The sequence below is a fragment of the Crotalus tigris genome, unplaced genomic scaffold (assembly GCF_016545835.1).
Source record: "Crotalus tigris isolate CLP2741 ecotype Arizona unplaced genomic scaffold, ASM1654583v1 scf7180000019496.3020429, whole genome shotgun sequence".
Lineage (NCBI taxonomy): Eukaryota > Metazoa > Chordata > Lepidosauria > Squamata > Viperidae > Crotalus > Crotalus tigris.
Window position 1 is genome coordinate 164,081 of NW_024097566.1, and position 15,428 is coordinate 179,508.

Here is a 15,428-nt window from a genome sequence, read left to right on the forward strand (position 1 = left end):
CCTTACGGTAATATATCAAAAACAAACGGCACAACTTATTGTTAATGGAGGTTTGTCGGAGGTTTTTACAATAGAGAAAGGTACTAGACAGGGGTGTCCTTTATCGCCATTGTTGTTTGTTTTAACATTGGAAATATTATTGATCAAAATTCGAGAGTCTCAGGAAATTAAAGGAATATATGTTAATAAAAAAGAATATAAGTTGAGAGCTTTTGCGGATGACTTGGTTGTTACTTTGTCGCAACCTGATTATTCTGTAGTAAACTTATTACAGTTGATTCATCATTATGGTTTGGTCTCGGGTTTTAAGATTAACGTAAATAAGACTAAAATTTTACCTAAAAATATGTCGAGTCAGGAGAAGCAGATTTTGGTCAACTTGACGGGTTTTGAGATTGTTAATAAGGTAAAATATTTGGGGGTGATGCTGTCTGTTTCTAATGCAAAATTATTTAAAAATAATTATGAAAGGTTGTGGGTCAGGGTACAGAAGGACTTGAAGAATTGGGAAAAGTTGCAATTATCCCTCATGGGAAGAATTGCAGTGATAAAAATGAATATTCTACCCAAGTTTCTTTTTTTGTTTCAAATGTTACCAATTTTGAAAAATGAGATTAATTTAAATGAGTGGCAGAAGGGTCTCAACAAATTTATTTGGGCAGGGAAAAAACCAAGGGTTAAGTTTAAAATTATGCAAGACTTCCGTGAGAGGGGTGGACTTAAGGTACCAAATTTGAAATTATATTATGATGCGGTGGTTTTAACATTAATTAGTGATTGGGTAAATTTGACAAATTCTGAGATACTTTACTTAGAGGGATGGGATTTACTTTATGGGTGGCATGCCTATTTAATATTTAATAAAAAAATAGATTGGGCTTTTAAATCTCATATTTTAAGAATTTCTTTACTTAGGATTTGGAGAAAATATTATAAAAGTGATTTTAAAGTACCATTATGGGCTATACCTTGGCATGCGATAGAAGGAATAAAAAGAGGGGTTAAAATGGATATGGTGTCTTATAGACAGTTACTTAAATGGGATGGACAAAACTGGCAATTAAAATCACGGGAAGAGTTAGCACAAGAAAATTTTACTTATTCTTGGTTCCAATATAGGCAATTATTAGATAGATGGAAGATGGATTGTAAGGTGGGTTTTCTTAGAGAAGATGAAAACCTTATTAAGCAACTGAAGGATCAAAGACAAACCCACATTAAGAGAATTTATGGGGTTTTAGTTGAATTGGACTCAGAAACGGAACTAATTAAAGATTGTATGATTAGATGGGCGCAGAATTTTGGTGAGCCAGTTTCATTGGACACCTGGGAAACTATTTGGGTGAGAAATGTCAAATTTACTCAAGCACAGAACTTAAGGGAGAATTTTTATAAAATGTTTTATAGATGGCACCTTGATCCACAAAAAATGTCTTATATGTATCCTGACGTGCAACCCAAATGTTGGAGATGTGGTTATAAGGAGGCTTCTTATTATCATATTTGGTGGTCATGCAGAGAGATAAAAGCATTTTGGATTAAAATATGGTGGAATATCCAGAGAATTTTTAGAAGGAGGGTAAAATTTACTCCGCAATTATTTTTGTTAGGTATTGTTACAGATTGTGATACAAAGGAGGTTGTATTGATGTTAAACTTGATCACAGCCGCTAGGCTGTTAGTAGGACAATACTGGAAGAAGGAATCTTTGCCTACATTGCAGGAATGGTTTCTTAAAGTAGCTTATCTGGCAGAAATGGCAAAGATTTCGGCTTTCTTAAAGCAACAAACGCAAGAGAAGTTTTTTGCTGTTTGGGATAAATGGATAAAATTTATACAATTTAGATTGGGTATACAAAAATATTATATAGTTTTTTCATAAGTTTTATTTTCATATATATTATAGATAATTTTTTATATATATAAATATAAAGTTTTTAATTTAATTTTTATTTTTATTTTTTAAGCCTATATTCTGCTCTGGGAAGCTCAGGGGGGGGGAAGGGAGGGTTTTTTTTTTGGGGAGGGCTGGGGGATGGGGTTATTTATTTAATATATGTATTGTTTAGTTTTATTTTTCTGTATATGTTGCCTCTTGTTTTGTATTATTTTTCCTTTTTTGTGTAAAATTTATAAAACTTTCAATAAAAAAAAAAAATATTAATATAATGTATGTTTTTTCAATTAATCCTATTAAACAAGAGTACCCATTCTGCAAAATATAAAAAAGAGATATTTCGGAAACCAAATAAACTGACCAATAATTCATTGTAAAACTGAATTTCTGTAAAACATCATCACTGCAAATAACTTGCACTGGCCATCCTTATAAATGGCTACAATTAGAACATGTACTCATTTAAATAAACAAGATCATTATAACTTTAAAACAATATTTGATTTCATGCTTGAAAGAGAAATATGTCTAGTAAGGAATGTATTTCATTACTTCATTCTGAATAGTAAGTTTACTTTAAAACACATTTTCAACACATATTTACTTTAAAAAGTAGCATGGAGGAAAGAAAGATACGTAGCTTTGATTAGAAACTCACTGAATTGCTGAGAAGAACAATTTCTTTCCAGATTTCTCTGTCACACACACTCTCTTCGTGTATGTGTGCACACATTCATGTCTGTGTGAGAGGGAGAAACACTAGGGCTATGTTCCAAATCAGGTGATGTCAAAACACAATGAAACTATTTGGGGCAGATTTTTATTTACAAAAAAGATAGTATGTCTCAATTCAAAAAAATATTAAATGGCTCCAATTTATCAGCAATGCATGTGGGATTTTTTTTTTTTTTTTTACAAAACATGTGTCTGAACATGTAAAATGCTTGCTGGACAAGGGAGAAGGAAGAAGCTTTGAATTCAGAGATTAACAGTTTTGTCCTCTGCTAAGAAGTGACCTATGATCATATTGCAATATCTCAGCCTTTTTGAAAGGTTGGGTATAGAGGGCAAGCTTCTGATTGGGTAATGCAGGAGCTGATTGGCAAGGTATAAAGGATCTTCATCAAATAGTATTCACAGATGATTACTGGAAGTTTTAGGAAACCTGCTATAATCAAAAGAGATAATTTTCTGAATAAGATTTCTCTAACAGGTCTGGTCAGACTCTGAAATGACTGCAATCCTACATAGAACTAAATCAAAGTAGACCTTGAAAGAAGAATGCAGTATCTAATTTCCTCCTCACACAAACTGCTTTGTTATTGCTCTAATTTTTCATTGAGCCATGAACTAGTATGTCTGCACAGTAGCATTATCAAGAAATCTAGTCTTGCCACTCAGATTGGACAAGTTCTGAGTGGCAAGTTGGCTGCTGAGAAGACAGATGATTAAAATGGGGAATATCTCTGTTGCAATAGCTGGATCTCAACCACTTTAAAAACAGAATTAAAAAAAAATAAGCCCTAAAAATTTTAATACTATAGAAGGAATTGTCCCTGCTTAATTTCTTCAGAAATCATATTTTAAGGCAGGAAACATTCCAGTAAATCTATGTGGAATCAATATAGGACATTTAATTATTATTACAAAATATTACTAGAGGCCTGTATCTGCCCTTTGAACAAATCAGGCTGTGAGATTGAATTTGGGTCAGATCAGAGATTTACTCTTCCGAGCTCACAGAACAGCCCAAAGCACATATTTCAGTAGAGAGAAGTTCCCTGAAGATGGGCTCCAGCATGAGTCCAAAATCTTTGGTCCCGGTGACTGATCCAAATTCAATCTCGCATCATTATCCTGGGACACATATATTTGCCTTCAAATCAGGTTGTCTCTGTACAGTGCTAAGAACTACATTAGACTATCACTCATTTTATCTGAAAAGATCAATTATTAATATTTATTAATATTTTGTTCTTACTTATACCTCATACTAACCCTATTTGAAAACACAAGATTCAGAAGCACAGTAAACAAATAAAAAAGAGATAATCCATCTATCGGCCATATTTTCATTCTACAAAGAATGGGTAAGTCAGCATTTTTTGGTTTGGTCTTAGTTGCCGTAAAGGTAGACATCTTTTTCAGGCATTATACAAAATGATGCAGGTACCACAAACACTTTTTTAATAATTAACTGAACTTTCACAAGAATGTAAGATCCCTCCTGTAAAATTAATAGCTTGAATTATACATCTCTCTAAGCCATCAATGTCCAACTTTTAGCTTGCCTGGGCTGCACTGGGTGAAAAGGAATAATCTTGGGCTCTATATAATAAAGTATATAATTAATGCATATACAGTAAATCACATAATAATGTTAAAAGTTTATGATCTTATGGGGCTCACATTACTAGCTTTCCAGGACCACATGTAGTGCATGCTCCAAATCAAATCAAACAACCATATTTAGCGATAGCATTGTATATAACACAAGCCCAAATGTAAATGAGCTGGCCAGTGAGAAAATTTCTTTTGTGATGTCCAACAACTGTCTGTGCAATAGCTGTTTCTATCAGCTAAGACTGTAGTTTCTGTATTTCACTTCATCTTAATCACACTGTTTCAGAAGCCCTCAAATACCACAGAGACTTACCATCCCTTCATGAAATACAATGATGTGGACTGCAGTGCACAAAGGTGTTAAGGATGCAGTTAAGACAACTGCTTATAATACAACAGACTAATATAACTATAGCTCTGGAAAACTATTTTTGTGTTGAGTTTGACAGCCATGCATGTTTGTTCACAGTTTTTGAGGGAAACTAATGCAGAGTCTTTTTGCATCTGCTACTTTAGTTCTTAATTCAAAATGCTGGCTTTGATCTTTGAAAAACAGAACAAACCCCATCCATCTTAAGAAATAATTATCTGGTGTACAATAGGTGGCTGAATGTGCTTTTGTGGTCATTTAGCATGTTGTTATGCTTTTCTGGTATTGTTCAGTTGCCTTATAGATCCTTTTCAACAGAAACACAAGTTACAAATATTTAGTTAAGACTGTCTAAACGTGTTATAATTTTTAGTCCAAATGAACAAACAATAAAAAGAAGAAATATGTCCATCCTACCAAAGCGGATGTGACTGAATCCCTATTTATTAAAGTTTAGGAAGCTAGCAAAATAAAGCAAGAGGTATTAATGCACCAAAATGAAGTCTTAGTACCATGATGGATTGCCTCTTGTGTTATTTTTGACCTCAGCTGATTATTTATTTTACTGCAGTGTTATTGAAAGAAAACATTTTCCACTCCTCAGGTGCCAAAATAACCTGGCCAACTTTTAATGTTATATTCCCTGGGGAAACCTGAAGGAAAGTTGTTATTTGTTATTGCTCTATTTTTTCTAAATCTTCCACTATTTTTTTCTCTTTATTTTTTAATTAAATAACATACAATCAAGAACAACTTCTCCACAAAAATATTCTTTTTCATAGATAAAATACAGATAGTTATAAAAAAATTCTAGATTTTCAGTACAGAATATGGCACTGTTTCATAAGACGTTTTTGTTTTTAGGCTTAATTTCTCATCCCTCCTAATACAGATAATATTAACTGATCTCACATTTAGACAAAGTCACATTTGACTGACAAGGGGCCATTTCCCAGGCTTCAATCACTTCGCTGGCTGTCTTTGTACCTGCTCAGCCAACAATCTTGTATCTGCTTAGGCAACAAGGCAATGTTTTAATTTTAAAAGAATAAAGAATAAGTTTAAATCTATAGTCCTACAATCAAAATCTTCATTTTCAATAAGCTTTCTCAAATATCGTGCTAATTGACATATAAAATGTATTTAGTGTTACCATAAGAATATATGGCTTTTACCTTTGCTCTTAGTGATATCTTTATTCACAATAGTAGGGATATAATAAAATAAGCAGTTCAAAGTCAATTACTGTTTTTTTTGTTATACTTTTATAATCAAATTGTTTAATAGAAACAAGCAAATAAATAATCACACATACATACTAATGAGTTCCTGAATTGTATTTTTTAAAAAGTCTATCAAATTGACAATAACAGAAATCATGTAGCAGTTCATGCCAATATACTGCTAATTATAACTGCTACATACCTGAAGACTGAATTATTTATTATTTTATTTATTAAATTTGTATGCCATTCATCTCTATACCAAGCAACTAATTAGAAAAAAATATTCATGAACATTAAAATCCTTTTAAAAACATTGATGAAAATGACAGATATCAGTAGCTATTAGTTGTGCATGCAGCAAGAATGTATTAATAAAACTCCCCAATATGCTTGTATTTTTTTCCAGTCACCTAAAAGTTAAGGTATATACCAACTAGTCTCTATTTAGAAAATGTTAATTCATATGTCCTTATATCACATATCATTGGATTTTAACAGAAAATGGGTAATTTTTATAGAACTAATTATGTTGTCAAAAACAATCAATAGCAGGTTATTTTAATTCACAAGGTGGAATTTTCCAAAGTGGCTGTGAAGAAATGGTTTTTTAACACACTTTAATGTATGTACTGTGATCCGGCTTCCCATATAATACATACAGGAAAAGTTGTGCACAAAATATGCAACATAATGTACTTTAAAATTCTATGTTGTCTATATACAGAACAAGCAATATCTAGAAGAATCTACTGAAGCTTCTAGAGTAGTTGGTGGCCTGGAGGGAAAGAGAGGGGCAGGCACAGGGCCAAGTGCATATGCATGACACAAACAGGGTGGTACGAGTGTGAACACGACACAAATGGGGGCAGTGCTAGCACCTGCGCGACAGGGCAGCGCTAGCGCAAGTGGGGGACGTGCACACACACATGCATGTGCACTAGCCAGCCATTCACGCAGCCCAGTGACCAAGAGGCCACGGCCAGGTAATGGGCCGTGGCTCACAGACTGGGGAACCCTGTTCTAAAATATCTAGTTAAATCCATGTGTTCTTACATGTAAATGAAGATATTTGATTGTTTAGACTACTTGCTAAAACATATTGCACAACATGAATCGCTTCCAAGAAATTGTAATTAAAGTTCTACACAGAATATTTTAGCTTGTAAATATTTCAATCAATATTTTGAAGTATATTAATATATTTATACACTTCAAATATAAGATTATAAATATGAAAAAGTACATATAAACAAATATGCTTAATATGTGTAACTGCCAAGCAAGTTCATCATCCTTTATATATCCAAAATTTACAGACTTATCCAACACATCCATCATTCATACTACAAGACTATAAGCAGTCTTCAGCTTTCATCCATTCACTCAGCAACTATTCAAAGTTACAGTAGTGCAGAAAAAATGGACATACAACTGATCCTTGACGTTTTGACAATCACAATACCCACACAATCATGTGATCACAATCTGGGCATTCAGCTCATGATTTTGACATTGCAAGGAGCTGCAATACATGTTTACCATTTGCAACCTTCCCAGCTGGCTTCCCACAAAGTAATTGGAAAACCTGGCAGGGAAAGTCACCAATTATTACAGTAAATTTCTCCCATCCATAGCACACATACCTGCCCATGCGCAGCCTCTGCAGTTCTTCCCTAGCCCTCTCCCATTCTCCCTCTACTTGTCTGTGGCTTGCGCTGGATTTTCCAAGTCCTTCCTGGCCTTCCTAGTGTTGTGTTCATTACCAGGGACATCCATTGTAACCTGAAAATTATTTGAAATCAAAATCTCTCTTCTGGTTTTCTATATATATTTGTGTTCAAGATCAAAGCCCACATTTTAGTTCATCAATGCACCTATGCTTGCCTTTTCTAACTTTTACTTTCTATTGTATACATTCCCATTCACGTCATTCAGTTCTCCAATTCTACCTCCCTCAATTATATTAAAGCCTCTGATCTCATTATATAAAAAGGCTACTCCTCCCCATTAGAGGCTATATTAAAAAGGGTATCTTATACTCTTTCCATATTTCAGCGGTTTTGTTCCAAATTGTCCTGCACACTTATCTCAAATGCATAATAACTCCAATTTTTCAGACCTCAAAGGCCACATCAGGGCACAGGCACATATCTGTCCATGCACACATAACCTTCTGTCCCTCTTTGCTCAGAGATTTTGTTCTAAATCTGTTACAATTTTCAACAATGAAATAATGCTCCATAACAACCCACTAAACAACAAGTTTGATAATCTGAACAAGTGGAGCCCAGTGTCCAATATTCCATATTTAGTCAAACCATAAACAAATGCAGTGGTGTTGTGGCTCCAGAAACAATAGTAGGAAATAGATATCAAAACCTTTTAATGTGGGATTAGGTTTGTATTTGGCACAGAAAAGCCAAGGTTACCCATTAGATAGTTGTCTAGAGCAAACTATGACTCTACTGATACCATTAGGTATATCAGTGGCCTTTGTTGCCATTGACAGTGGTATCTTTTTGGAGCAGCTGAGTAAACTAGGAGTAGTATTTTTGTTTCTACCCTTATTTATTTGGGTGCTAACAGGGATAATACCTAACATCTGCCTGGCCTCCTGAATTTTGAGCTGCATTTTGCAAAGTTCTGTTCTGTTTCTTAAGTTATTTAATAGCTCTATATTCTTCTTTAAGGAACAGATTCATAGTCTGGGGGGTCTTCCTTCTTCCAGAGCTGATACTGAATAAAAGTTCCCCTTACTGTCTCTAGCTTTAACTGATTAACCACCTATTCCTCCTTACTTGCTTTCCAAGCCCAATTTAAAAGGCTCAGGGTGTATTACAGGGCTCATATTTCAAATAAATTGTTACTGAATGTGAAATTGGCCCTATCTAGGACAGGAGTGCATTTAACACCTCCTTTTACATAAACCGTTCTCCAATTTTGAAGAATTAGACAATTTTAGAACTGCTTCAGAATTTTAAAACAGATATTATCTATGCTTGCAAGATCTATTGGACTAGGCATAATATGGCATTCTAAATACCAATTCAAATGAATGGGAGAAGAGAACTAATGAACAAACAGGACAACAAAAATTGTTTTACCTAATTGAGACTGGAAAAACCAGTTAGCGGTAAGCAAGAGAAAGTTATACCTTAGTCAATATGTTCAAATTATTCATGATTTGTAGATAGTAAGACATAATGTAGCAATCTATCTTCTAATTGCCATGTCAGTATTTTCATAATAATGAGGAAACAAAGCTCTGATATATCAGATATGCTGAAAAATATACAAAAGAAGAATTGTGAAGTCATATATTCAAAGAAACGATGCCTTCTATCTTTCAAACTCAAGTTAAATCACATGTCAGAATAAATAACTAGGCAAAAAATGGCTTTTGAAGGATGGGCAGAAGCTACTGAATATTATGAGTTATCCAAGGGCAAAAAAAAAAATTGGAGAAATAAGATGAACTTTGATTATGCCTATTTTCTAAACAGATTTCCTTATACTAAAGATAAATATTATTTTGCCCAAGATTGTTGCAAGTTCCTGGACAGCTGCTCTTAGCAGATGCTAGCATGAATATTATAAAAAAAACTCAAGACTGTTTTCATCAACAGCATCTTTCTAAAATTCTCATCAAGTAGCTATGAAATAATTAGATAGTTGTGAAATAAAGTATTGGGTGATTTCAGATGTTACATTCCAGAAAAAAGGACAGCAGTATTGTTTTACATTATTGGAATACTAAAGAGCAAGAATTGTGAATACCATTTTTTTCCAAGTTTTCTGCTTTTCCATTTAAAGAGACTCGTGTTATTGTCACATGTTTACAACTTTTGGCAGCATTTTAAATTAATGCCAGAATACATGTAAGTTTTAAAAAAAGACAGTTGTATTAGCTAACAAAAATGTTATTTTCTCATTTTTAAGCCACTGCATACATTAGTATTATAGAAGAAAAAAACTATATTGAACACTATATACCTGAACTTTTTTATCACAATATTGGTTATAACATGTCTATCGTCTTGTTGTATTTAACAGAGACCAATATCTTTAAAGCAATTTAAAAATTCAGTGAATTTTTAAAAAAGTATTAATACAGAACACAGTATAGACTTTGATCATATGTTTAGGATATTTTTCTTTTAGGCCTGTCCTAACACTTTATCTTCAGACACATTATATACAAAACTAAGGGCATGGGTTATTCAACAGTTAGCTATTCTAATCCATAATAAATTTTAATTTCATTAGAAGTTGTATGCACTTAAAAAAGACCTCCTATAGACCAGGGCTTTTCAACCAGTGGTACGGGTACCACCTGTGGTACATTGGCACCTGGCAGGTGGTACGCGACCATCCTAGAAAAGTGGTAGCGGGGGAGGGGAATGAGCTGAACCGTGGCAGCACCGCACAAACCTGAGCGAGAGAGATGGCTGGAGCTGCAGGGCTCAGTGGAAGCGCCAGAATCAGTGCTGCTTTCCAGCTAATCAGCGCTTCTTCAAGGCTGTCAGGGCTCAGCGGAACTGCCAGGATCAGCACCAGGCTCCAGAAGAAGCACCGATCAGCTGGAATGTTGCAGCCTCTCCATCTTCTGATTTACATTCAGATGCCTGGCAACTGATTCACATCACGAGCATCTTGTGATTTACATTCAGATGCTTGGCAACTGATTCATATTTATGACGGTCACAGTGTCCCGGGTCATGTGAAGTGACCAAAATCTGCTGCAAACACCCAGCAGACGGGGGGGGGATAAAAACCAAACACTCCCCACCCCACCCCCGCTGCCAATCCCCAACAGAAATGCTCACAACAATGAAAACCTCGGACAGGAGGAAGAGCACCGCTGGGCGGGCAGGCAGGTGTCTTGGTCGGCTGTGGCTTGGGGGACACTTTTTTCTGTGTCATTGTAACTTCGAACAGTCACTAAGAGAACTGTTGTAAGTCGAGGACTACCTGTACTTTATCACTTTTTTCCTTTTGGGGGGGGCATCAAATTTTTGACACCTTGCTAGGCAACTGGTGGTACCCAGATGCTGCCATATCCTAAAAGTGGTACAATGGGTGAAAAGGTTAAAAAGCCCTGCTATAGACTACCATGATTTTTTTTTAGTTTACCCAAACTCCACAGATCTACAGTCACTGTTGCAAGCCTGTAAAACCTGCAAGCAGATCAAGAATAAGGCTGTTCCGGATTCAAGCAGTTTAAGTAACTTCATATAAACAGAATAAAAACCAAGGCTACCTTCTTTAATGGAAAACAACAGCACCAACTTTACAGGGACGTTAAGTCCAGTTCGATCCATTTAGGTGGATTCGACTACAATTCTCAAACCACATTCACCCAACCACAGAAATGAAGGAAGCACTCTGTGGTTTTAGCGCCTCAAACAGTTTCATTCCAGCGGCCTCCCGCTTCCCGAGAAGCAATTTGTAGGCAGCCGCCCTCATGCACCATCGAGGCAGCCCAGACTCCTCAGGTGCAGCCGAAGGGAGAGGCGTGGCTCTCCTCCGAGCTGGGCCGCCCCTTCCTCCCCAGCGCCGGCCCTCTTGACCCAGCGCCGACTCACCTCAGTGGCCGGGATGTTCACGACACCTGTCGAGCGCCTTTTCTCCCTCAGCTTCCTTTTCTCGATCTGCCCTTTTCCCTTCCGGGCGCTGGGGCCGGAGGAACCTTTGCCCTTGGGAGCCACTTTCTCCTCCTCGGGAGAAGTTGGCGCCGCGCTGGTTCTGCTCCCCGGGGGCTCCGCGCCTCCTGCTCTGGTTCCGGCTGTCGGCTGGGGTTCCTTCGGAGTGTTTCTGGCCAGAGGAACGCAATTCATGCCGCCGCTGCCATTGTTGTTAAGTTCGGCGGCGGTGGCGGTGCTGCCGCCACCGCCGCTGGTGGCAATATTGGTGGCTACTTTGCCGTCACTCACCCCGGCCGGCGGTGCTTGTTTGGCCCGCATCTTCTCCCGCTTAGCCTTCCATTCCTCCAAGAAGTCGGTCGTGGCGGCGCCGCTGCCCCGATAGCCCCCGGTGGCCATGTTTCAGGGAAGCTGCCGATTCCTTTGCGCCCTCCCAACGGGCCCCGACGTGGCTGCTGACCTTCCGAGGTTTACTAACCGAGCGGACTGGCAAAAATTGCTGGCCGACCAAGAAGAGGCACCGAGCGGGGTGGGGAGGACTCCACGCAACCCTCTACAAGAAACAAAAGGGAGCGAGTGAGGCGACCGCGCTGTCTCCAGGGAGGTGCTCCTCCAGATCCCCAGGGCAGCCCCCCGATTGGGTCTACCACAGCCCCTCGGGCTTCGCTCCGCTTCTCTTTTGGCCCGCCCCCATCTCCGTTTACCAGCAAATCTGAACTCTCGGCTACTCAAATCCCAGCTAACTTTATGCGCTGGAATGGCTGTAATTTTCACACACTCTCTACGCGCGAATCTTACCAACTCTTTTCTTTCTCACGCGCGAAAAGTTCCTATGCAAGCTGTTCTTGCCGGACCTCTCCGCTTTCCTCTCAAACCAATGTGGACGGAGGATGGGAAGCCTCGGAGTCAGGCAGGTACCCTGTCTTAATCTAATTTTGCTGGACACGCGTGTTTCTCGCCTTTCCACGGGCTACATAGCTCCCCCACCGAGCAGTTTCCTTTCTCCAACTCCCGGCGTCGACGAAGATTTGCATTCATAGCACCCTAACCAGCGCCGTTAAGCGCCGGAGCATGCTCGAGCTTACCCTCTGATGCTGCCTAGTAAGAAGACTGCGGAGGCTGCGGCTTCCCCAGGTGAGTTGCCTGGTTGCGGCGCGGAACCCCCGAAGCAGGTCCCGGAAGACTTAGCAGCGCTCCCGAAACTTTCCGACAGTCTCCCATAGGGCGGAGGGTAACCAGACGAAAGGAGCCGAGGCGGGAGCGGAAACTGCCGAGGTGGCCCTGACAATGGACAAAGGGGCGTGGAGAAGCCTTCCTAACCCTGAGTGCCTGGAGAGATAACTCCCTCCGAGTCGATTTGTAAGCTGAGCGCAGCAGCGCCTGTTTGTTTTCACGACGCCCGGGATGCCTTCCATAACCGCCCGGATGACAGACGGCTAATACCTCCGTTCTTCTAGGATAGCATAATTTCTTCCTCCTGAAGTAAGACCAGTCCAGAGGAAATAGATATCAGGCGTACAGATATTAGCATTGGATTATTAACACGAGTACTGTACAAAGTCTGTTCTATGAAACTGAGATCTACTTCCTCCTCCATTTGCAACTTTAACATTTCAGTATTAACTTTTGGGGCAGGATTCTTATGTGAACTAAAGTTATTGAAATTACATTTTCAATACAGCAGTTCACAGTTGGGGAATCCAGGCTCGTTTTACATCACTTTCCTAATTATATTTAAATAATGAAACTTTAATAACAGCAAAATCTATCTGCATAACTAATTGTCACAGGTAACTTATGAATATTTATTTTATTGGAGATTGATGAATAAAGGGCATATTTACAATATTATACTTTTGAAACAATATATTCTTCTGTATAGGCACATGTCATTAGATTTAGAATTGTTATAGTGAAATTACAATGGATAATTGAGTACTTGCTAGGGGGAAAAATCAAGCCAGATTTCAGCTTTAAGGACCTGTTTAGTGCTGATGATTGTCTTATGAATAACAAGCAAATAAGTATCTGATTGATTAAAATTGAAATTTTATTTGTAGGAATCTTCTCTTCTGATTAATGATAATGTATCATTTGTTTCACAGGTGTGCTGTAACTTTCTCCTATCTCAAATATTACGTGGGAATTGATGCTGAATTGATTTTATAGACATTTATTAGAGTAAGGTTGAAAATCTTATGGTCTTTGGATATCCCTCCTTGCTTGATTCTGTGCTGACTCAATCTTTTTTTTCAGCAAGTTTTGATTAGAAAACACCACAATGTTCTTTCCTCCTATTTTTCCCACATTAGCCTTCTTGTAATGTGGGTCAGGATGAGTGAAAGTACAGGTGGTCCCTTGGTTATGACTATTCAAAGTTCAGCAACTGTTCAAAGTTACAGTGATGTGAATGAGCAGGGACTTATGATCCCATTGCAACACTCAGTGGTTACGTGATTGCAATCTAGGTGCTCAGCACTTCAAGTGCTTTTTTGCAATTATGATGTTGCAGCAAGTCATATCGCATGATCCCAATTTCCAATGTTCCCTGCTGACTTCTCAAAAAGGAAAGTCAGTGAGGAAGCCAGCAGATGATCATAACTTGCTTCTGGGTTTTTTGCATCTGTGTTTCATAGCGCCTGTCCACTGCATCTCCACCTGTCATTGGCACCCATACTCCTAGTGCCTGCCTGTGGTACACTCCATAGCACCTGTCCACTGTGCTCATTCTCTCATAGTGCTCATCTGAAGCCCTCACCTACCAACCTGCTTGCTTGGGACTCCTGCATCTTCGTGCATAGATCTGGGAGTTACGATGGCAACTCGGGCTCAGGGATTGACATTGTACTTTATGACTGCATCACTTAGTGACAGAAATTCTGGTTTCAGTTGCTGTCATAACCCAAAGACTACCAGTTTTTATCCCTAAGGGGAAATGAGAATTTATGTTTTCCTAGTTTCTGATCCACCATCCTAATCAGTACACCAAAGGCAAGCAATTTATTTGGCCAATCTCAGTCCTAGAGGAGATCAACCCTGACTGCTCTTTAGAAGGCCAGATGCTGAAGTTGAAACTCAAGTACTTTGGCCACCTAATGAGAAGGAAGGACTCATTGGAGAAGAGCCTAATGCTGGGAAAGATTGAGGGCAATAGAAGAAGGGGACGACAGAGAATGAGATGGCTGGATGGAGTCACTGAAGCAGTAGGCATGAGCTTAAATGGACTTCAGAAGATGGTAGAGGACAGGGAGGCCTGGAGGAACATTGTCCATAGGGTCGTGATGGGTTGGACACGACTTTGCAACTAACAACAACAACAACTACAAATAGCATAAGAAAAGTATTTCATTCCTGTTTTCCTTTCCTATTCACAAAATGAGTATTGTGTTATTGCAGTACAGCCTTACATATAACTTCAGAAATCTATTCTTTGAGTTCACATATTACAGAAATTAAAGTCCAACAATACAGTACATAGTACAGCCTTGGCTTGATAGATATTAATAATGCAAGAAGTCAATAAGAAAATACCTAGCAGTTTCCAAAAAATGGATTGATTATTAAGCATAATAATAGTGAATATAAATACAGTCTAATAAAAATGCAATATTAAGCACTTCATTTCCTGCTTATGACTTGAACAATAAGCCACTAACTCTCTTACTTTGATGATCATCAGACTTAAAATTACTTCTTAAGCATCAATAGTGTTGAGGTGGCAATAATACATATTCATAGTTTTTATGATATATTTTTAAAGTATGTTCTAAGATATTTTCATATTCAATATTTTCTTGATAGTATTTTTATAGAGAACAGGGATGCAAAATGTGCGGCTACTTTTTGCAGTTTGGGAAGATTTAAGGGGCAAAATTGAGTCTTAGCATCCTGGATATTGAAGCAGATGAAGCCCAGATACATGTTCTTCCTTGCCCCTTAAAATCAGGCTG

General features: G+C 38.1%; 1 protein-coding gene and 1 long non-coding RNA gene across 4 annotated transcripts in view; both read right to left on the reverse strand.

Moving 5' to 3' along the window:
* Positions 1 to 13,634, reverse strand: part of PAWR (pro-apoptotic WT1 regulator) — a 78,160-nt gene extending 64,526 nt beyond the window's left edge. Inside the window, exons 1-3 of one of the 3 annotated variants that reach the window (XM_039362924.1) lie at positions 12,564 to 13,634; positions 11,735 to 12,031; positions 11,422 to 11,683 (exon numbers count right to left, since the gene is read on the reverse strand). In XM_039362924.1, coding sequence (XP_039218858.1) covers positions 11,422 to 11,683; positions 11,735 to 11,877 — 405 coding nt within the window. In that variant the 5' untranslated portion in view covers positions 11,878 to 12,031; positions 12,564 to 13,634. Of the gene's footprint in view, positions 1 to 11,421; positions 12,032 to 12,276 lie in introns of all 3 variants that reach the window. The other 2 variants (XM_039362922.1, XM_039362923.1) reach the window with 2 other exon arrangements.
* LOC120316839 lies at positions 2,795 to 11,414 on the reverse strand. Its single transcript, XR_005559069.1, has 2 exons — positions 11,097 to 11,414; positions 2,795 to 9,118 (listed from the first exon to the last, which is right to left on the reverse strand). It is a non-coding gene; the product is annotated as an uncharacterized LOC120316839 (long non-coding RNA).
* Positions 13,635 to 15,428: the final 1,794 nt, after the last annotated feature.